This window comes from Camarhynchus parvulus, chromosome 5 (assembly GCF_901933205.1).
Source record: "Camarhynchus parvulus chromosome 5, STF_HiC, whole genome shotgun sequence".
Classification (NCBI taxonomy): domain Eukaryota; kingdom Metazoa; phylum Chordata; class Aves; order Passeriformes; family Thraupidae; genus Camarhynchus; species Camarhynchus parvulus.
Window position 1 is genome coordinate 58501979 of NC_044575.1, and position 22250 is coordinate 58524228.

The following is a 22250-nucleotide window of genomic DNA, read 5'->3' on the forward strand; positions in this document are numbered from 1 at the left end:
GGTGTCTGCAGAGACCAGGGGTTTGGAGGGATGGAAGCCCAGCTGGGACGAGGGGGTGGGAATGGTCACCAAGGAGGGTCAGTCCGTGCCTGGGATCATTTGGGTGACTGCATCCCAACCCCAGCCTGGGGATAGCCGGTATCCCCCATAACCCCGGGTATCTCCATCCCCGGGGATCCCCTCGAAACCTCGGTACCCCCGGCCCACGCCTCAGCCCAGGGACCCCCCGCACCCTCAGCCCCGAGATCCCCCCGGATTCCCCCGCACCCCCAGCCCGGCTCCCAGCCCGGCTCCCAGCCCTGGGATCCCCTCGGATCCCCTCAGATCCCCCCAGCCCGGGGTCGCCTCGGATCTCCGCTATCCCCACCCAGTCCCCATCCCGGGGGATCTCCCCTGTGCGGTACCCGCACCCCGGGCACCCCTTCCCCTCCCGCCAGCGCGGCGGCCTCACGGCAGCGGCGGCGGCCAATGGGGGCGGCGCGGGCGGGATAAAAGCGGCGGCGGCGGGGCCGGGACGGGCAGGGCCGGCCCGGGGGCTGCGCGGCTCGGGCACGGCTCGGCCCCGCTGCAGCGCTGCCCATGGAGGCGGCGCGGGGCTGGAACGGGTACGCACGGCGGGAGCCGCCGCCCTCCCCGGCCGCGGCCGCGGAGAAACCGCGCGGGGCCGCGGGCAGCGGGGAAGGGTGGCGGGGAGAGCGGCCCCGCAGCGAGGAGGACAACGAGCTGAGCCTGCCCGGCCTGGCCGCCGCCTACACCTCCATCCTGCGGGCGCTGGGCGAGGACCCGCAGCGGCAGGGGCTGCTCAAGACGCCCTGGAGGGCGGCCACGGCCATGCAGTTCTTCACCAAGGGCTACCAGGAGACCATCGCGGGTAGGCAGCGCTGCCGGGGCTGCGGGGATGGAGTTTGGATTGATGGATTGATGGATTTCGTAAAGCGTCGTTGTCCTGTCACCGCGTCACCCAGCTCCTTATCACCTGGATGTCTGGCTGTCCCCTCCCTCCCCAAATATCTCGGTTTTTTTTGTTTTATTAAACTCTGTGCAGGTAAAGTTTCCATTCTGTCGTAAGCCTCTCGTTTGGGCGAGCAGAGCAAGTGCTTTTGCTTTCTCTCTTCTGATGGAAACTTTTCCAGCCCTGGCGTAGGAACTCGTGGGTTCCCTCCTTCCTCCCTCCCCGGCCGAGCGAGGCTGTGCTCGGACACGGTGGGAATCCAACCCAATCCAATCCAGGTTTGTTCCCACTAGCCGACAGAAGGAGCTTGAATTTTCTCAGGAAAAGTCCCGTTCTGCCGGTGCTTTAATCGAGTGAGGTTTTTCAAAGGTGGGAATGAAACTTAAGGAAGCGAGGTGAGGAGAAAGGAAGAGGACAGGGAGATCCCTTCCCCATCTCAGGGTCCCAGCAGCAAGTGCAGGTGTGGAGGGGAGCCCCAGGCTCACATCCCTGCCCCAGCTGGGTGTCTCTGCTTGCTGGCTGAGGGTGTGAGGAAAGGAACCGGCTGGGATATGTTCTCATCAATAAACTCCAGTGCAGGGTAAATACTTGAAAATTTGTTTTTTTACATCACTTTTCCTCTTCTCAGCCTCTTGGCTAAGGACTGTACCCAGTACAAACAATAAAAAAGAGCCTGGAGAGCTTGGGAATTCCCCTTTCTGCTCCTTCTTACAGTAAAAGGCGAGTTCCTGCCAGTGAGGGATGCAAGCAGAGCCAGCAATGGTCTCTGAGCGTGGCTGAGGAAGGGCTGCTCCTGCTCTGCTCTCTGGAATGCAGCGCTGGGGTGCTGAGCCTGCCCCAGCTCCATCAGGATGCTGTAGCCCAAAGCAAAGGCTGAACTGTGCTCTTGATGGCATCAGGGAGCTCCTGCTGGCACATCAGAGCCCTTCTCTAAGGGCAGTGTGCTTCAACTTAAAGGCTGGGGTTTGTGTTTAGTTTCTTTTTTATTTCTATGCTGTCGGTTCTTTCGAAATCAGATTTCTACAACTTCCAGCATTCACTTACTCGTGGCCAGCTTAAACTCTTGTGCCACTGTTGTGTCCCAGGAACAGATTTCTGCCCTGGAAGTTGCTCTGCCTTTCAGATCAAGCCAGGTTTTTGGTTCACAGCTGGGAGCAGCTCTGGGCTGCAGTGGCCATCCTTGTTCCTCTCCTAATCCTGCTGCACTGTGTATTTGAGGTGAGGTTTCATCTTTTGTTTACTGGGATTAACTTTCCTCATTTTACTGCTGTGAAACACAGGAGGTCTCTCAGCCATCCTGCCAGGCTCTAGCACAGGGAAGGTTTCCAGTGATAATTTGAGCACAAATTTCTCTGCTGAACCTGGATGAGGTTGCTGCCTTTCTTAAGTCCTCTCTTATCTTCCTGCCAGTTCTGTGTGCTCACGTTACCTGAAGTAATTTTAAAAACTTTTTTGTGCTCCAAGGTGGGATCTCTGGGGTCTTCTAATCTCTCACATTCATTAGATTAAGCAGAGTAGTTCTGATACTCCTCTTCTCTGATTATCATGGCAGAGAGCTGTGTCATATCCAAGGATAGAAAATGTCACTGCTCGTGCTCTGCTCCTGGACTGCTTTTTTCTTTTTAGGAACTCATGTGAAGCTGTGACACAAACATTCCTTCCTGTGTCAGGTGGGGAACCCTTTTACTTTCCAGCTGCTCACCCTTTCTTGCAGGATGCTCAGCTTCCACTTTTCCCAGCCAAACAGAAGGAAGAGCTGCAGCTGAAGGACAAGCCCTCAGCAGACAGCAAAGTGGTGGACGAAGAGTTTGTTAGGAGAATCAATATGAGTAAATTCTTCTTACAGAGTTTTAAATACCTGATGAACCCTACAGAATATTTGGGCACAAGAGTAGCTTTGGGACTGCTGCTGTCTCTGCTGCAGCATCCTGTGCTGTTCCCTTGGTTATACTAACCCAGCTCTCTGCCTGGCCAGGCTGGGACCTGGACCAGCAAGTGAAAAAGAAAATGAACCAAAACAAGCCCAAACCCTCCCCAAAAACCTGACAAGAGGCAGCCCTGACCTCTTGTTTTCCCAGGCTTTTTTTGCAGCTTATTCAGCTCCTTCTGTGGAGCTGTCTGGGTAGGCAGAGGCTAAAGCAGGGATTTGCAGGGTGTGTTTTGAGGAGTGTTTCCATTTTATTCCTGCAACAGGCAGAAGATGAGGGGCTCTTACAATAGCTGCAAGTTCCATCTTCCCAAGAAAGGTTCCTCAGGTAAAAACTCAGTGGTGGTGGTGGTGGTTGTACAGCCACATGGCCAGAGGCAAAGTGTGTGTGTGTGTTGCCACAGGTCCCTGCTGAGCTCACAGGGAGTGGAGGTGCTGCCACAGTGTCCAGCCAGCAGGGAGTGACACAGGTGACCCAGGGCAGTGAATGTCAGAGCAGGGACAGGCTTTAAAATCAGCCCTGTGGCCTTGTCTGCTGCAGCATCTGCCCTGGGGAGGGGGAAGCAATTAATGTCTGATGGAGTTTTCATTTTCCATAAAGGAACACAAAGGAAGATGTGACAGATATACACCCAAATTACAGAATTATGTTGGAGAAGCCCTCTAAGATTGAGTCCAACCATTCCCCCAGCACTGCCAAGGCCACCACTGACCCCTGTCCCAGGTGCCACATCCACACAGCTTTTAAATCCCTCCAGGGAAGAGGATTTCACCCTTGCCCTGAGCAGCTGTGCCAGTGCCTAATCACACTTCCAGTGAAGAAATTTTCTCCAATATCCAATCTAAACCTCCCCTGGTACAACTTGAGGCCGTTCCCTCTCCTCCTGTTCCCTGGGAGCAGAACCTGACCTGGCTGTCCCCTCCTGGCAGGAGCTGTGCAGAGCCACAAGGGCCCCCTGAGCCTCCTTTGCTCCAGGCTGAGCCCCTTCCCAGCTCCCTCAGCCTCTCCTGGTTCTCCAGACCCTTCCCCAGCTCTGTTCCCTCCTGAGAGTGTAAAGCTGCTGTGCCCTGCCAGGTCTGTGCTTGGTGTGCTTGATTTTCACCTCCCTCCCTGTTATTGCAGGGGGTTGGACTGGATGGCCTTTAGGGATCTCTTCCAGCCCAAACCATTCCATGAGCTTTTTGGTTTCTGTGTGTCTGAGAACATAATAATAATAATAACTTGGAGCATGGTTCAATGTGCTGTCATTTGATCTCCTGTGCTGGGTATTGTCACTTGGCTTCCATGACAACTGCTTGTATTTGTATGCTTATATTTCCCAGAGCTTAACTTTGTAGTATTGTAGGGAAGATAACACCTGAATTCTGTCTCTCCATTCAGATTTTTGGGCAGCAGAGAAGCTGATTCTGCTTTCCAGCTTCTACTCGGTGTATTTCCTGCCTTGTTTTCAGCAGTGCAGAGTGACTGTTCCTGCCTCACCCTCCACTCATCTCTGCTATCTGTGCTCTGCAGCTGCTCAGGGTTGTGTGTCAGAGCCATTAGCAGAGTTTACTTGTTAAATATCTGTATCTGGCTCTTTCTGTTAATTCCAGATTGTCATTTATTAATCCTGGCTTTACCAAAGGCCTCAACCTCTCTCATTGACAGGATGTATTCAAATGTGCTGTTCCCACTTCTGTAGTACCAGTCATCACACTTGGCAAGAATGCCTCTAGTGATTTCAAGTAAAATCCACCTGGGGACCAGATTAAAATCCTGACAGCTCAGTGCAGACACTCCAGCACTGATGTGGACTGGCAGCTGTTGCAACAGAAACCTCTCAATGTGTTGGTAAGGATGGCAGAGTAGGAAAGTCACCAAAAAAGCAACTCCCGATTTCATGCAGTGCTTCTTTGCCAGCATCCAAGAACATCTGTTCTTTTCCAGGGTCAGATCTATCAGCTTCCTATTTCTGGGTGTAAATTGTATTTCAGAACAGCCCCCTTGGCTGGTGAGGGCTGACAGCAGGGCTGTGAGAGCCAGGTGCCTTCAGCTTTTTGAGAGCTGGTTCAGGCAGTTACCTGCCACACAAAGGTGAAACCTTGTCCCTCCTTTTACTAAAGGCTTCATGGCATGCTCAGAGGTGCTGTCTGAGGGTCTGACAGTCAATACTGCAAAGCACAAATGTGGGCAAAGGCAGTAAATGAGTGTAAAATAAGAATGAGAATAAATGAGAATAAATGGATATACAAGGTTGCAGACAGCACTAACTCAACTGAAGGGTTCAGACCCAAGCAACTGGTAAGTTACAGAAACAGTGCCAGTGATCCTGCCTTTGAAAGGTGAATCACAAATGAGTTGGTTTGGATTGTGTAATCCTGCAGGAAACATTAGGCACAGGGCTGGACGAGCTGCCTGCATCTGCAGGAGGAAGTTAAGTTGTTCTCATCAGCCACAAACACTCAAAGCAAAACTTGTTCACCAGTCTGGGCTTGGTGATGGTGCCAGGGGCGTCTCGCAGCCTTTATTCATGTGAGCAGCTCTCAGGCATGTTGGCAGGCTCACCCATCCTTTCCATGTGTTTAACAGGGAAATGAAAATCAGAAATATTGGGAGGGGATGACTTTGCTTCCTGGACCTCTGAGGTTTGAAAGGCTGCACGTTAGCAAGGCAAGTGACTCTGCTGAGCAGCTTTTATTTCAAAGCAAAAAACTAGTTAGGTCATTTCCTCACTCATCAGTTTATATGCTCTTCCTACACTGAGGGGTGAAAAATTCAACCTTAATAATCTTTTCTACCAGTCTGTGTGGGTTTGGTTTTTTTACAGAGGACAGCAATGGTGTAAGCTCCTAAATTTTTCCAGCCTGCTGGGTTTGCTGTGCTGAGGTGCTAAGCATTGCTGTGTCAAAACACACAGTGCCTTGAGCAAACAAGGCTGTTTGATCAGCAGCCCTGCCCTTTGCCAGAGCTGGGGAGCTGCTGTGTTTTCCTGGAATTGAGGTGCTGCTGCCTCATCCAGGAGGACATGGCATGTGTTTCATGGAACTGAGGTGCTGCTGCCTCATCCAGGAGGACATGGCATGTGTTTCATGGAACTGAGGTGCTGCTGCCTCATCCAGGAGGACATGGCATGTGTTTCATGGAACTGAGGTGCTGCTGCCTCATCCAGGAGGACATGGCATGTGTTTCATGGAACTGAGGTGCTGCTGCCTCATCCAGGAGGACATGGCATGTGTTTCATGGAACTGAGGTGCTGCTGGCTCATCCATGAGGACATGGATGCAGCACTGGGATCTGTCAACAGCTGAAGCCTCAGCACTGCTCTGCCCCAGCCAGGGTAAACCAGAGGGTGGGAAACACAGGGCTGTTCAGAGAGAGGTTTTTTGGGGTTTCTTCAACCTCTGCCCCCACAGAAGGGAAGCCTACTGTGCTGGAGCACACATTAAATGCAGTGAAATTTCTGGGAATTGGGACTTTCCTGGATCATCTCCCCTTCCTGTTAGTGCTCAAGTAACACTAAGCTTGGTTGGGTTTTGTCAGGAATTTATTAAATATTGTAACCTCTTGGATCTGAGCTGTTGCAGGCTTCTGATCTTTCATGTTGCTCTTCTAAAGTGTTTTGTCTTTGATTTTTCCTTTGTTTCAGTTTCAGAAAGAAGTGTGGGTGAGCACCTTCTGTGACATGGGACATTGAAATGGTTATTGAAAAATCTGATACATTTTAATGAGCATCTCCATAATGCTGCTTTCCCCCATATTAATAAACCTCCTGGCAGAGGACAACTTCTAGAACCTAATCTTGGCTTCATCTGTCTGCAGGAGCTGGTCTGTTATGAATAGAGTCCAGTCTCACTACAGCATGGAGGGTATCTCACAGGAAAATGAACCAATCTGTACAAATCACAGCCAGAATTAGCTGAACAGCAATAATGCTGCTCCTTTATCTTTGCTTCTATGAAATGTCCCTTGAATCACATGTCTGGTTCACCTCCCTTCTGGTAACTGAGGGACTGAGCTTTGCTTCTGAAGCAAATGTTGCTGTCTGAAGCTGAGAGTCTGTTTCTAGAATTTTGGTGATGAAATCTGAAATAGTAGCCATAAACTTGTAAATTCTTTTGTGCCTAAGGGTTCTCCTGGCTCCTGCTAGGAAGGTGTGTTATCACAAGGGTTCATTTCTCAGCATCTTTTGAACCCTATTGCCTATTTAAACAGTCATGTGGCATCTCAGGCTCTTTCTAGAGCTCTTCAAGACATCTTGAAGCAAAACCCAGAGCCTCCTTTTCTTAGCCACCTGAAGTCATTCACTTTCTGCAGCAGTACAAGCCCTTTACATTAATGTTTTTATAGCCTGGCTCTCTGAATGCGTAACAAATTCCTGGTGCCTTTTTTATACTCAAAGGCTGCAATAATTTTCTTGTTGCTTGTCTGGATTATTTTCCCTAACCAGTTACCTGTAATGTCATCACCTGAATAATGAGAAACAAAGCCAGGTTTAACTTTACATTTTACTGCTTTACCCAGCAGTAGCTGAGAGGTTTTTCCAGCAGTTCCCTCCCAGATTTCATCCTGACCCTGCTGGTTTCCCTGCCACACATCCAGCTGTTAACTCACATCTGTCCTCAGCTGGGCAGGGACTCTGAGAAAGACAACCAGAAATTTCTGCCAGCATTCCCCAGGTGCCTCTGCCTTAAAGGCCAGTGAGCCCTGGCTGGCTCCTGGTGCTGCTCTTCTGGAGCACCCTCCAAACCATGAACTGCTCCTGGCCCGTGTGAGCTCCCTGCCACTGCTTTGGGTGTAACTCTGTGTTCTGGAGGTGTCTGACACTTTAGTTGTCACAGACATCTTTTATGGAAAATCCTTTCCTTAGGATTTTTCCTCCTGAGAAGCTGAGAGGCCTCAGGAACAAAATGCAAACAATGATTATCTGCTGCTGTGGAATGCAACAGGTGCATCTGTGATTGGTGTCATGTGGTTGTTTCTAATTAATGGCCAATCACAGTCAGCTGGCTCAGACTCTCTGTCCAAGACACAAGCCTTTGTTATCATTTTTCTTTTTCTATTCTTAGCTAGCCTTCTGATAAAATCCTTTCTTCTATTCTTTTAGTATAGTTTTAATACAATATATATCATAAAATAATAAATCAAGCCTTCTGAAACATGGAGTCAGATCCTCATCTCTTCCCTCATCCTCAGACCCCTGTGAACAGTGTCACATTAGTTTGTTTGGGGGGTGTGAATTGTCCCACAGGATGTCATCCTGCCTTGGCCTGAGCCCATTCCTGCCCTGCCTGTGGCAATGTCACTGTGGGGAGCGAGGGACAGTGGGGACAGCCAGGACCTGTGAAACGGGGGCCAGGAGAGCCTTGTGCCTTCTGTCTCTGCCAGGATGGATGGATGAGCTCCAGCAGCAGTGGCAGGGAGCTCCTGAGGCTGCCTTGATCCTGCTGGCACTGAGCAACCTGCACTTCAATTGGAGCTGTGAGGCAGCTTAACACCACAGGGAAGTGCTTAAACTCCTGGTGAGAGCAGCCTGCATCCCTTCATCCCAGCACAGTGAAAAAGGCAGCTCTGGAGTGCTGTGAAGCTGCTGCAGTGCTGCCATCCTTCCTCCCCATCACCTCCCGAGCCCGTTCTGGGTGGGCTCTGCCTTCTCTGGTTGCCAGAGGTGCTTTTGCTTTCCTGTGTCACATTAAAGCCATGCAAATAGTTTCTATAGCAACAGGTGTCTTTGCGGAGCTCTGACGCAGAATCCTGAAAGGTCTTTCTCATTCTGTCTTCATCCAGTCCTGATTTTTCATTTTGTCAACTCTTTTTGAAGATAAAGGGCAAATTAATTCTGCTCTGTTTCTGGAGTTAACTTGCAGCACAGGTGACTGTTTAGTTTCAGCAGCCCACTGAAGTTTCTGCACCAGGAACTGAACTTTTGTCTGGAGGAAAATTCAGCTGGAATAATTTAGAGAGCAGAAACTCTCTGTACAAACCATGAAGTCAAACTAGTGAAGCAGGCAGCATGGCTTGGTAGGTAGAGTGGAGAAGAATGGGAAAAGGGGCAAAAATTTGTCTCCAGCTTTGCTTCTGGCCTGGTTAGTCTGAGACTGTTTCCCCTTCTGTCCTTTCAGCTCTGTTAAATTTTCCAGAACACGTGCTGCAGCACACAGGCTGAGCTTTTATGAGCCCTGTTTGATGCAAATGGAAGAAAATAGAAAAAAATTCAAAAAACCTCTAAAAAACCCCTGACAAATTTAGATTGTATGGTGTTGCCTCCCTGCACAAGGTGTTTGAGTCTGTGCCAGAGAAGTGTCTCCTGTGTGATCACTGCAAACAGCTGCTGCAGTGGGACGCAGGTAGAAGCAGCTATGGAAAGATGCTCTGCTCACTCTGCTTTTGTCAACATGGGCCTGGGCTCCAAAGGGGGAGGTGTAGGGATGGGCAGGCTTCAAGCTGAGCTGATTTGCAGGAAGAGAGATTTGTGAAGTAGAGACTGGAGCAGAGTAAGGGTGGCTGACCACTCAAGACTGTGGCCATTTATTCAGGTGGCGACCTTCAGCCTCACACTTGGCTTTACCTTTGTGTCCTTGCATCACCTGGCACTTGTGGAGGAGTTTTTGGAGGGCCTAACACTGAGCTGGTTTCTTCCTTTGTGGGCCTTTCTTCTCAGGGAGTAGCTGGTGCTGACAAAATCAGCACATCTCACTGCAGGCACAGCTGCAGGTGTTGTCTGTGACCCGGCTGCTACTTGCTGCTAATATTAAATAAATCAATAAAAGGTGTAAAAATGGCAAGACCACTATAAATAAGAAGGTGAAGCTCCTCACAGCTCTGTGGCTGCATCCTTGCTGTGCAGAACTGTTTCTTACCTCTGAAACTCCCCTGGTTGTGCAGGGGCACTGCCCACACTGCTGAGGCTGGGCCGTGGCATTGGAGGGGATGTGTGAGAAGGGTGGGTGCCCTTGGTGCTCCTGTTTGGTTGCTCTGGCCATGAGAAGGATGCAGGATGCCTCTTGTTCCTGGGGTTGCCTGTGTGGTACTTCTGAGGTCACTAAAACATCTCTTTGGCTGAGCTGTGTCCATGATACAGCACAGCTGCGAGAGAAAGTTTGTGAGGACCTACTCATATATATTTCCTCTGTTAATTAGTGTATATCCATCCATATACACATGGATATGAGGCTTCATGAGTGAAGTACCTTCTGTTGTATCTCTGGCCCTGCTCTGTGTCACACACCAGGACTCTTAATGAGAATTTGGCCATTTCTGGCTGTTCTGAACAATCTGCTTTGCTCGTGCTCTGACGTAAATCCATATCTGACATCAGGCTCTGATATGCTCCTGGTGAGGCTGGTGTGACCTGAGCTGGGGTCTAATAACAGCAGCAGTCACTCTGGAGATGCTTCGTGGATCTGTTTGGATTTTGTTTTAATAACTCTGGCCACGGCAGCAGGCTTTGTGCAACCACTGTTTGCCTTTCTGCTGTGGAAATGGCACGGCTGCAGAGTGCTGCAGGAGGGAGCTCAGATCCCAGACTGCTGCTCTGCCTCCCCTTCCCTCTCCCGTGAGCCTGTTCAGATCCTCTCTTTTGGGTTCTCCCTTTGCCTGGCTGAATTCACAATTACACAACTGCCTGATGCTGCCCATGCAATCAAAACCCTCTCCAGCAGTGCTTGGTGTAAGCCAGACCCAGAAATTCAAAGATCAGAATTTATGTACCTTCACAGAGCTCTTCCCTGGCCTTTTTCATGCCCCTATTCCTGCCCTCTGACCTGATCCAAACCCTCCTGGGATTCATCCTGGCTGCCTTGGAGCTCGCCAGCCCTCCTCAGGAAGGATCCCGTGTCGCAGGCGGAGCGCCTGGCGCGCAGTTTCCAGGGTTACCTGTGCAGGGCTGATAGCAGGCAGGAAATTAAAATGCTCCATGATGATGATCCCTTATCAACAGCAGATGGTGGCCATTAGCTGGACGTGTGTGTCAGGGCAAGGCACCAAGGTAAGCAGAGCAGACATCACTGCTGGGTTTGTGTCACCGCCACTGTTGGGTTTGTGTCACCATCACGGTGGTTTGTGTCACCATCACTAGGTTTGTGTCACCACCCCTGCAGGTGCTCCCTGGTGCTTGCAGGGCAGTCCCTGAGTGCCCTGGTCTGGCTGTGGTGTGTGGGACTCTGCTTTCCTGGAAGGAGCCCCAAGGAGCCAGTGTAGCTTCCAGCTGAACTTGTTTGCAGAGTTCCTTGTCCCTGTTATCAGCCCACCTGTACAGCTGGTTCTCTCCTGTAAGTTTCTCCTTCATACCCAGCTTTTCTCTCTTGTTCTTCAAAAGACCTGGGCTCTTGACTTGGGACTATTCTACTTTTAACATCTCTGAGCATGGTTCAAGTGCCTGCAATCTTTGTGGAGAGTGATGTGCCAGGATTGTTTCAGAATTTGTCAAGGGACTGCTGAAAGTGGAAAATCAACCGAGGATCCATTCTGAACTCTGAGATTAGCCAGGTGTCATGTTATGTGTTCCCTTCCTTACTGAGCTTCTCCCTTCTGTCTCTGTGGGGGTTTCTGCACCTCACTCTTCTGCCAACTCTGAGGTGCAGAATTAGCCTGGAGTGTGGATTTGCCTGTTCCAGATCAGGACAGCAAATCTCACTCCAGATGTGTCTCTGATTTCTGTGTGTACCTGAACAGCTGCTGCCTGGCGTGCTGCAGGATGAAATTTGCCTGTAAAGCCTTCTTGGAGACAGTAATGCTGCTGTTAAAGTGTTTGCAGGAACCACTGTGGTGGTTTAGGTTTTCCCTGACCTCGGGCTGGCTTTGCTTGGTGGAAGCACCGATGGAAGCCCACAGTGTCAGCTGTTAATTGCTCTTATGATGTCAGTAATTCTGCAGAGACCAGACCTGTTCTAACCCGTGCTCAAGCTATTAATTAAATAGAACACTCCGGGCTGACTTGTGGTGCAGCACGTAGGCAGGGTGACACCGGGGCAGATGTGGGATTGTACCCAAACCAAAACGTGCTTGTGATGTTACTCCTCACTTCCCTCCCACACCTTAACCCTAAAATCTATAGCCCTGAGAGAGCTCTGCCCTTGCTACAAGCTTTCTCAAGCCCTGGCTGGAAGAGCCTGCCACGATTTTTGGGTTTATTTTTAATGCAAATGTTTGATTTCAGATGTCCTGAACGACGCCATCTTCGACGAAGACCATGATGAGATGGTAATTGTGAAGGACATAGACATGTTCTCATTGTGTGAGCATCACCTCGTTCCATTTGTTGGAAAGGTAACTCTCCCTCACAGAACAAATGTGGGAATGCACAATAAAAGACCTTAAGTACATGTAAAAGACTGTGCAGCTGTAGCTACAAAGCTTTTTAAGGCTGTAAGTACTTGCTGCTTACAGCTACAGTTCTAGAAGTTTAATCTTCAGAATACAAATAAGGAAGGTCTCCTTAATGTGAGGTTTTATTTGAATTTAAGCTCCTGAAATATAATGCTCAACCTTTCCTAGTCTAAGTAATCTAATGGTTTCTGACATTTCATATCAAAGCTCTTCTCCATGAAGCAGCAGCAAGCCTTGAGGGCAGACATCTCGATATTAAACCAGCTCACCCTGCACGCTGGCTCTGTCATGGATTTAGCTCCTGGCTCAGAGCTATCCAGAGCACATCCATCTCTCTGAAACCCCCTGTGAGTGGAACAAGCTCATTAGCAGCCCTGCCTTAATTATGTGAGCCAGGTCAGGGAGAGGGAGGCCAAAACTGGCTGTGCGTGACTGGGGAGTCCTGCGAAAGGGGCTGGTGCTTCAGAGGGTGTTGGAATTGTATTCCCAACAACTTCAGGGAAATAAAATTTCTCCAGTTAACCACTGTAGAGGTGATGAAGAGTTCTGAATGGGAGCTGCACATCTCAGCCTCTTCAGCCCCTTACCAGCACAGAATGAAGGAGCTCAGCCTGAGCCATCTGTTACCATGAAGTGCTCACAGGTCCAAGAGCAGCACGTGCTTGTGTTGTCTGTAAAATTCAATCAGTGCCACATATGTTCCAAGCAAATTGTCTCCCAGTAATAAAATACATGAACAGAAACCAGCTGTTTATTTAGTTGAGTCAATTCAGGTTTGTCTGCTTTCTTTTCTTGCTGTCGGTGTTTTATACTGGAGAACAGGATAACCTCTTTTTCTGTGCAAGCTTTCTGTTGTGCCTGTTACCCCTGGTTGTGTGCACTGTGTATATTCTCCCTGTTACTCCCATGGCAATGTGTGCATTTTTTTTACATCCAGCTGTTTAGCCTGTGTGGTTTGGAGAAATCTCCTCACAAACACCAACTCATCCTACAAATTGGCTTGGTATGGCTCTAAATATTCAGAGTAACCATTGCCCTGCTGGGTGCACCAAACAGGCTGCAAACACTGACCTGTAGGTCCTGCACTTGCAGTTGCACCTTACAGGAAATCAAGAAATCTGCAAAAATATGGGGAGCAGGATTCAAAGCTGATTTCTCAGTGGTGTCTGTCACTTTGTCTGAAATGTTTCATGTCTTTTCAGGTGTCAGTGGGTTGATTGCCTAACAGGAGGGGTAGGAGTGAGCAAGTTAGCCAGGTAATCAGGTGCACTGTGGTGCCTCCACTGCAGGTACAGCAGCACAGGATTCTGAGATGGGGCCTCCAGGCAAAGCCAGAATCCCCCACTGACACTCCCTGCTCTAGCTTGGCTCATTTTCCAAGTCTCTGGTACAAGGACTGGTTTATAATCTGTTATAACTCTAAACCCACTGGAATTCAGTGGATTTCTAAAAACAAGGAGCTAAATGTCCTTCCCTCCATATCTGAGCATTTTTCTGCTAAACTTCTTCCAATTTAATTCAAGGACATGTTCAGCAAATCCATATTTGAGCAGGATGGAAGCTGAGTTAATCACCAGTGATCTCTGATACTAAAACAAGAAAAAATAATCAAATCAGGAAGTGCAGCCTGATTTTTGGTGGCAAAGTACTTCTTGCCACCAGAACTTCCACTGGAAGTAAAGCACAGTCCCTCTTCCTTCCTCTCCCTAAACCCATTGAAGGTCTTGGAAGAAAAGCATGTTTATTTTAGACAAATAGTGCTGTGCTGAGTAATAGACTGCCTTTGTACCCAAATGCAGCAGTGCTCTGGAGCATTCCTGAGACTTGGAACATAAGCCTGGACTCTTGAAGAGCTGTGACTTCTCTCCCCCTCAGGAAAACTCCCCTGTTCTTCACCAGGACCTCATGAGGTGTTCCCAGCCTCAGCTCCACAATTCCCCAGGCTTGCATGGTGCCACGTTCCTCCCACATGCTGACACTTCTGGGCTGTCCCAGAGTTAATTCTGGGGCAAATGCACATCCCATTGTCTGTGCATGAGTTTCACCTGCCCTTTGGAGGCTGGTTTTGCTGCTGTTAATGGTTCTTCTCCCCTGTCCAGGTACACATTGGTTATCTCCCCAACAAACAAGTACTTGGCCTCAGCAAGCTCGCTAGGTAAGTGTTCTAATGAAAGTGATGCTAATTTGTAAAAAGGATTCCAGGCTGTGCTAGCTGTGCTAATCTTTTTAATCTCCTCTCCCTCTAAAGCTCAGCCCACTTTGTGTCCTGGATTTGGATTTAGACCAATCCTCAGCATTGTTTTTTGGTTTTTTGTTTTTAATTTATTTTATTTGTGCGGAGAGGACAGATAAGTGTTGGAGCTGTGTGTTAATTCTCACCAGTGGCTGCAGCAGAGCCCTGGTGCTTTTGTAGGTTCCCCCAGAGCCCTGGGGTCTGCAGGGAGCTCTGAGGCAAAGAACAAGAGAATTTTGTTCTGTTCTAAGGCAGGCCACAAAAAACAGTGAGAATTTCCAGCTTTTTACCACTTGGGTGTAAATTGACTAATAAGAACAAAAATCTGAAAGCTGTAAATGACCACATTTTATGGATATAAATTCAATCTAAAACTCTTATCTCTTAGCTGACTCTTCAGAAAAATGTGACATTTCTTTCTTTCAGTGAACACTTGCTGAGAGTGCTGTGGGGTAGATTTGATAGATAAAGTTCAGCCTAAGAAACAAAGCAATTGTGAGGCACTTGAGAAATCCATTTATTATGTAAAATAGCTTTTTTCCCTCAGCAAGTGCCCTTGGGTCAGTTGTTGCCCTGACTCTTGTTATTAAGTGACACTTTCTCATGCTGGTGAGGAAGAGGATGGTAGATCCTCAATAAGCAGATTATTTGGGATCAGAGGGAAGGCCCCCTTTTTTTGAGAAACAAACCTAAAAATTTGGCTGCACCTCAGAAAGACCACGTAGGTTTTGCTTTCCCTGATGGATCTGTTAATCCTGCTGTAGCTGCAGTAACACTAATGAGAAATTAGCCCTGCGAATCTGCCTGCCTGCTGGGTTTTCTTAGCAGGTAAGAAATGTGTAGGATATGGCAGCAAAATGTCCTAAAGTGAGCCAGATCTGTTCTGGGCTCTGCTTGCATAACAGGGAGTTGGGTTTGGAAGGGGAAGGATCCTTGGAGTCACACCTCACATCTCTGCTGTGGAAATTCACATTGCAGGGAGGCATCTCCCTATCCCCAGCAGTGCTTTCAGGAGTGGGCTTTGCTCTGGTTAAAAGGCTGGAAAGAGGTTTTCCAATGGGTAGATTTTCTCCTGCATGGTTTCTTTTTGTGGCTGTAGGAGCTGCTGGAATTGCAGCCTGGGGTTCTGAGCTGTCAGACCTGCAGCTGCTGGGCAAAGTCCTCATCTCCTGTTGGCCACTCATATTTGGGGATGTGTGTGGCATCCCATGGCTGGTGTTGAGTTTTGGGTGGGTCTTTAGGTGGTGCAGGGCTGGGGGGTTTGTTCGTTGTTGTTGGATTTCTGAAGAGAATCCATTCCTCCTGAAGAGACTGTCCTGAGCTCGGGGTTTCATTTCTGCAGTGCGGCATCAAGGATCACATTTGAAATGTGCATCCACTGGTTTGTGCTTGCTCTGGTCTCTGTTTCTCTCTTGACTGCAGCTGTGAAAAGGAGCTCAAAATGCTTTTCATGGATTTTTTTTAATGCAAATGGGACCATGGTGCTGGAAAGATAAAATTTCCTTTCTGTTTATCCTCAGAATGGAAACCTGCATCAATATGTGCAAGGCTTCCTGCACTGTGCTCAGAGGTTAAATCTTGCCTCTGTCTAAAGTGAGGGTGAAACTCCCATATTCTGCAATAATAAAAAGATTAGATTCTTGTATAACAAAATGTTCTCACTTTTGAGTGCTCACCATGAAGGGGTTTGGGGGCCAAATCGTGCCTGCCTTTGGTGCCCTGTATAATGCAGCCAGTGTTCAAGCAAAGATTTGTGAGGCTGCTGGTGCTCTAGGCCTAATCTTTCATAATAGGATTAGTTTTATGTGCTGAGTTTCTGTAGTTGTGGATGACCTGTATTCAGTAAACAAACATCTTTCCCTGGGTTTTAAGCTCAGGCTTGAAAATGCTCTTTCAAGGAACTGTTTTTACATAAACACCTTGTTAGGACTTCTGTGCAATATCTGAGCATGTTTCCTATCCATATGGTTAATCTAAATATTGAGTTGCTTTGTTTGATGCTGTAACACAACCATTGCTGGAGGGCAGTTTGTGCGTTTAATTCTCTCTCAAAACCAGCAGGAGAGTCTCATTGTCAGGGATGATTCTTGTAAGTGATGCTTGAGGCTGCCAGCCAGTGTCTGGCTTTTGTCTGGTGTGACCAGACAGGTATCAAAGCAACTCCTTTTTGTGGCCACTTGAAGTGTAATTAAGCATTTGAGGTTGGCACGAACAGCCCCTGCAGTTACAGAGCAATTATATGGATTTTGTTAAATGTGTGGATTCTGGAGCTGTCATTGAGTGTCACTTCCACTGCCACCAATGACTTAAATGTGGAATTGTATTGGAGGGGACCATTAAGTGATCCCTGCACTGAAATGTGAAGGATGGGGTGAGATATGAGTGGGTGGAGAGATTCTGTTTTAAATAAGACCAATTCTGTGTCATTGTTCTCAGCTAAATTTGTGGTCAAATGCAAAAATCCAAAATATTTCTTGCTCAATTCCAGCATTCTGGGCATCCATTATGTGAGCTGACCTTAAGGCAGCATTTGGTCTAGTCTGAAGCACAGGGAAATGTTCAGGAATTAGGGTTCAGGGGGACTTTGGACATGAATTCCCCCACAGCTGTGTGATGCAGCTGGGTGGGGATACAAGGAATTCCAGACCAGCAGAAGGAGACCAGAGGAGTGACTGGTTTGCCCTAAAATAGTCCCTGGTGCTGCAGGTGGGGGGAACCTGTCACCCCGCACAGTGATGTGCCAAGGGCAGTCTGAGATATTCCTCACAGCCATGGATTTACACAGATCAGCACAGGGCTCTCTTTTGACAGCCCCAAATTAATTGTGAAGATCAGTCAGTGGCCAGCTGGAAATAACTGTAATATTGCCTTTTTCCCTTCTCCTTTAGGATCGTGGAAATATACAGTAGAAGATTACAAGGTAAACACGAAATTTGGTGTTTGTTGTGTGCTCTCCTCTCCTAGTCAGTGCAGGGGGCTGGTAAATGTAGATGTGGAGTTTAGGAGGGGAGAAAAACTCTTCTTGAAGAGGTTATGTTGTTGTTCTTAGCCCCTGCATTCCCAGTGAAGGTAACTTCTGCCTAGGAAAAGAAATGGAGCCTGGAACTGATTCCAGGGATGAATGTGCTCCAGGTAGAGCTGCCAGGAATAACTAAACCAGTTGGATGCTGCTGGGGATGAGCTCTCCTGCAGAGATTTGGGGAGATGCCTTCAGGAAACCTTGTCTGAGGCAGTGGAGCAAGAGCTGCCTCCTGCCCCTGAGAAGGAGAGGAAGCTGCAGGGTCCAAACCTTGGGTTGGGCTGATCCTGCTGCCTTTGTCCTGTGGTTAAATTTGGCCTGGTCTTGGCAAGAGAAGTCTCACTGTCCACCAGGCTGGTGAATAGAGGGTGCTGGAGCTGCAGGAAGTACAGCTTTGCAGGACAAAGCTCATTTTTGATCTCAGTTTCCTTTCCCTAAGCAGAGAAATTGGGCGTGTGGAATAAATGGTGCAGCAGGAATGTTGGGAACAAACACAATAAAAACTGAAAGAGAGCAGAGAGGCAAGAAAATCCTCTTGCAAAATAGGAAATGGAGGAGCTGGTAGAACAAATTGTGGTTGGAGAGATGGAATGCAAAATGGCTCCAAAGATAAACTTAAGAAAATAAAAGGTCTGTCCCAGGATACAAATGGAAAAGAGGATGGATGGGGCTTGGAGCACCCTGGTCTGGTGGGAGGTGTCCTTGCCCATGGTGGGGGGTTTGGAATGGGAATGAGATGAGCCTTAATGTCCCTTCCAACCCAAACCATTCTGGGATTCTGGGAGCCTGAATTCCCTGTTGTTCCCTCAGTCCAGGAACGCCTTACCAAACAAATTGCAATCGCCATCACAGAGGCCTTACAGCCCGCCGGGGGCGGCGTCGTCGTGGAAGCCACGTGAGTGACCCCAGAGCTCCAGGGTGGGGTCCCAGAGCTCCAGGGGTGGTTCCAAGGGTGGGATCCCAGGAGTTCCAGAGGTGGGATCCCAGATCTGTGTGATCCCAGCTGTTCCAGGGGTGGGATCCCAGCAGTTCCAAGGGTGTGATCCTGGGTGTTCCATGGGTGGGATCCCAGATCTGTGGGATCCCAGGTGTTCCAGGGGTGAGATCCCAGGACTTCCAGGGGTGGGATCCAGGAGTTCCAGGTCTGGGATCTCAGAAGTTCTAGGTCTGGGATCCCAGCTCTATGTGATCCCAGCAGTTCCAGCAGTGGGATCACAGATCTGTGTGATCTCAGGTGTCCCATGGGTGGGATCCCAGCTCTGTGTGATCCCAGGAGTTCAGGGGTGGGATCCCAACTCTGTGTGATCCCAGGTGTCCCATGGGTGGGATCCCAGGAGTTCCAGGGGTGGGATCCCAGATGTCCCAGGGGTGGGATCATGGTCTGTGTGATCCCTGTGCTGCAGGGCTGGTGCATGGTATCTCTGTGCTGTGCTTGGTTAGCAGGCAGAGGGATTAGTAATTACAGTAATAATAATAACAGCAACCCTATTAATAATAACATATTACCAGTAGTAATAAAAAATTAGTGATCCTGATGTGCTGGAGCCCGCATTTAAAGTGGGAGCTGCCTGCTCCTCTGTGGAGATGTGGCAGTGAGGAGCTGTCCCCAGTGCACCAGGTCCATGCCCTGTGCCCCTCCTGCCTCCTGGAGCAGCAGGCATGTCCTGTGACCAGAGTGCACCTTGGGAAGGTGGGGTTTTCCTGGCATCAGAGAGAAGGCAGAGCTCAGTGGCTGAGGATGTGACCCTTCCACAGCTGAGGTGCTGCAGGTGCCATTTCTGCTTGTGGAGGTTTTGTGACCTTCCCAGAACTGAATGTCACCGCGCAAGAACCATCTCCCCCTGTGGGATTCCCTTCCCCAGGAGTGTTCCTGATGCTCTGACTTTCTCTAGGCACATTTTTCTGCTCTCTCCTAGGCACATGTGCATGGTGATGCGTGGGGTGCAGAAAATGAACAGTAAAACTGTGACCAGCACCATGCTGGGCGTGTTCCGCGAGGATCCAAAGACCCGGGAGGAGTTCCTGACCCTCATCAGGAGCTGAAACTGTGTCACCCTCTGGATGCACTCTGGATTGTCCTGTCCTGTGTCACTGTCTGTCCTTGTTCCCACGTCCCAGCTCTAAACTAAATCGTTGTGAATTGTTGTCATAGTCCTTGTGCAGTGAAAGGCTCCTGGTGGCACCTGGGGAAGGTGGGATGAGGGAGGCTCCTCCTGGATTCCCACTGATGCTGATGCCACAGGGTTGCAAGCCGCAAACAGGAGTTTGGAAATGTTTTTCCATCCGTGATGCAGGATTTCCAGCAGTCAGGAGAGAAGTGGGGCTCAGGAGTGAAATGAACATGTGGTGTTTATTAGAATAAATGTGGAGCAGCACAGGAAACACCTGAAAGGATGTGGATCTTTGTAGGGTTGGGATTGTCCCCAATTATTGGACCATGTTTTATTGCAAGTCCTGCAGTGGCTGTTTCAGTAGCTGGATATGTGTGTTATACCTCTGAATTGTTACCTCTGGTGTGTTTTATATTCTTGCTAGTATTCACCTTCCTTTTCTGTGTATTTTTTTGTTTGTTTGTTTGAGAAATGTGTAAACTCCATTTTTGCTATCCTCTTAACAGGCAGGGAATTAACTTCTGAATTATTTGGGGCACAGCCCTGTCTCAGTACAAAGGGGTTTATGCACCTTTTTCTCTGTGCCTCAGAAGGTCTGATCACTTGAACTGTCAGTTCCTTACTGTTTTTAAGGAAACTTTAACAGAGGAGAGGAAAAAGCCCTGCAGAGTCTGTCTGCAGAGTACTGAGGTATCCAAAGAGGTTTTTAATATTTATATCTTGAGCTTTCCTTCTTGGATTTTCACGGGTCAGGCTGAGAAGCTAAAACCAGTCTGATAATGTGAAAATGAAGATTTGCAAGCATTCCAAGGTTTCCATTTCCAATGCTGGACCAAAGGTGAGCATGAAATCCTGAGCACAGCACATGGTACCTCCCCTCCCTGCCCACAGGTTGGGTTATTTCAGGGCAGAGCAACCTGGAATGACAAACAGCTCTCATTTCATAAGAGCAGCTGACAAAAGCATTTCCAGGGCCACCAGGATGAATCAAACCACGTTTTTCCCCCCTCTATGTATGTGGCAACCTCTGTAAGTGACAGAATTGGTACAAAAAGTTTCAGTCCAGCTGGACTTGGCTGAACTTCTGCTTTGTTACCATTTTAATGGGTGTTTTGTAACTCTTAATTGGGAAAAGATGAGGAGCAAGTGAGAACCACCCTCCTCACACTGAGCTTGCAAAAGGGATGTCAGCCAGGGGGGTGGCTGCCCACAGGCTCCCAGGGCTCTCTCTGCTTTGCTGGACATCAATCCAAGATGTCCATGGAGCTCAGGGCAGTTCCTGCTCTGCCCAGCTCCATCTCACCAAAATTCCTCCCTCCTGCTCCAGTTCCAAGCAAAATGAAAATCATGTCTGGTCAGATTGGGCCTAAAGAGCTTTTCCAAGGAGAACAAGCTCATGGGTTGAATTACACGAATTTCACTTTGAGGACCTTCACAGCATTATTGAAGAATCGTGTGTAGGATTAGGTGCTGTTTGTCTCTGGTGTGAACCAGCTGTGCTGCACGTTGCTAAGCCACACCAACTCCATGGCATTTGTTTTCCTGAAAACAAAGTTTTCAGTTCAGTTTGTTACAAATACCCAGCTGAAAAGCCTTAAATCTTTCTTGCCTGAGCTTGGCAGTGAACCTCTCCTTTTAGCTCGACTGGAAGGAGATTTTGGGACCCAAAGAGGCACACACCAGTACACTTATTTCTCTTTCCTTGCTTCAGTTTGGGAATTAAGTCTCTGTAAAACACTGTCTTGGTCCTGAGGCACCAAAAAAGTTGTGTTTTAACCACTTATCTCTATTCAGGATAAAGTTCACATTGCACCACCACTGCTCTTTATTTCCACGTGACCTGTACTCCTTAAAACACACCTCTCTCTACTCGTGGCCTTGGATTTTGTTCCCATTTTTTGCTGTTGTCAATCTCAGTGAGTTTTTTGGAATGTCAGCATTGTTCAAACACAGGAGCTTTGACTACACCCCGTGTGTAAATATGTAAAGGATGTACAGCCCCTGTTGTACTGCTCACCAGTGCATTGTCTCTGAAACATTAAAGCAAAATGTTCTCCTTTGGAGTGGGAGCATCCTTGGGGCACCTGGAGGTGATGGTCCTGCCCAGGGGAAGGGACTGAGCTCTCTTCTCTCATGTGGAGATGGTTTTCACTCATGGATGAGGTGCTGGGTGCTGTTATCCACAGGGAATCCCCAGCTGGTGACTGGGAAGCAAAAAACCCTCCAGGATTGGTTGTCACCTTCTCTTGCTGCGGCTTGGAGCCAGGGCAATCCAGAGCAGATACACTGGAGCAGGGGTGGTGAGGGGCAGTGGCTGCCCCTAGCATTGAGCTTGGGGGGTTTCTCAGACTTCTTGTACCCTTTGTACCCTTCTTGAGCTCTCCTGGACCTCCCATTGTCCTGAGGAAATTCCTGGTTCCTGGCCTGAACAAATAAATCCCATCAGCATCCGTGGCAAGGGACCTTGAAGGTGAAGCCAGGGTTGGGTTGGGTTGGGTTGGGTTGCCCCAGGGTTGCCCCCAGGGTGGGTAGATTGGCTTAAAGCCATTCCTCCTGTCCTCCAGCCTCCCAGGAAGCAGATATTGCTGGGATTCAGGGAAAAAAAAACCTATAAAATGCATGGATCCAAGAGTTGTGAGGAGCAGGGCAGCCCAAGTGCAGAGGGAAGGGGGTCACAGGGTCTGTGCCCACTCTGGGGGCCAGG

The 22250-nt window shown here is 48.8% G+C and overlaps 1 protein-coding gene across 2 annotated transcripts; it reads left to right on the forward strand.

Moving 5' to 3' along the window:
* The first annotated feature begins 537 nt into the window (after positions 1 to 537).
* GCH1 (GTP cyclohydrolase 1) lies at positions 538 to 21595 on the forward strand. Of its 2 annotated transcripts, none has more exons than XM_030949467.1 (6): positions 538 to 871; positions 12014 to 12123; positions 14283 to 14338; positions 17305 to 17336; positions 18246 to 18330; positions 19352 to 21595. In XM_030949467.1, the coding sequence occupies exons 1-6, from the start codon at positions 580 to 582 to the stop codon at positions 19476 to 19478; spliced, it is 702 nt and encodes a 233-aa protein (XP_030805327.1). In that variant the 5' UTR covers positions 538 to 579; the 3' UTR covers positions 19479 to 21595. The 2 variants fall into 2 exon arrangements, with proteins under 2 accessions (XP_030805327.1, XP_030805328.1); XM_030949468.1 differs by having other exon boundaries at positions 12014 to 12057.
* Positions 21596 to 22250: the final 655 nt, after the last annotated feature.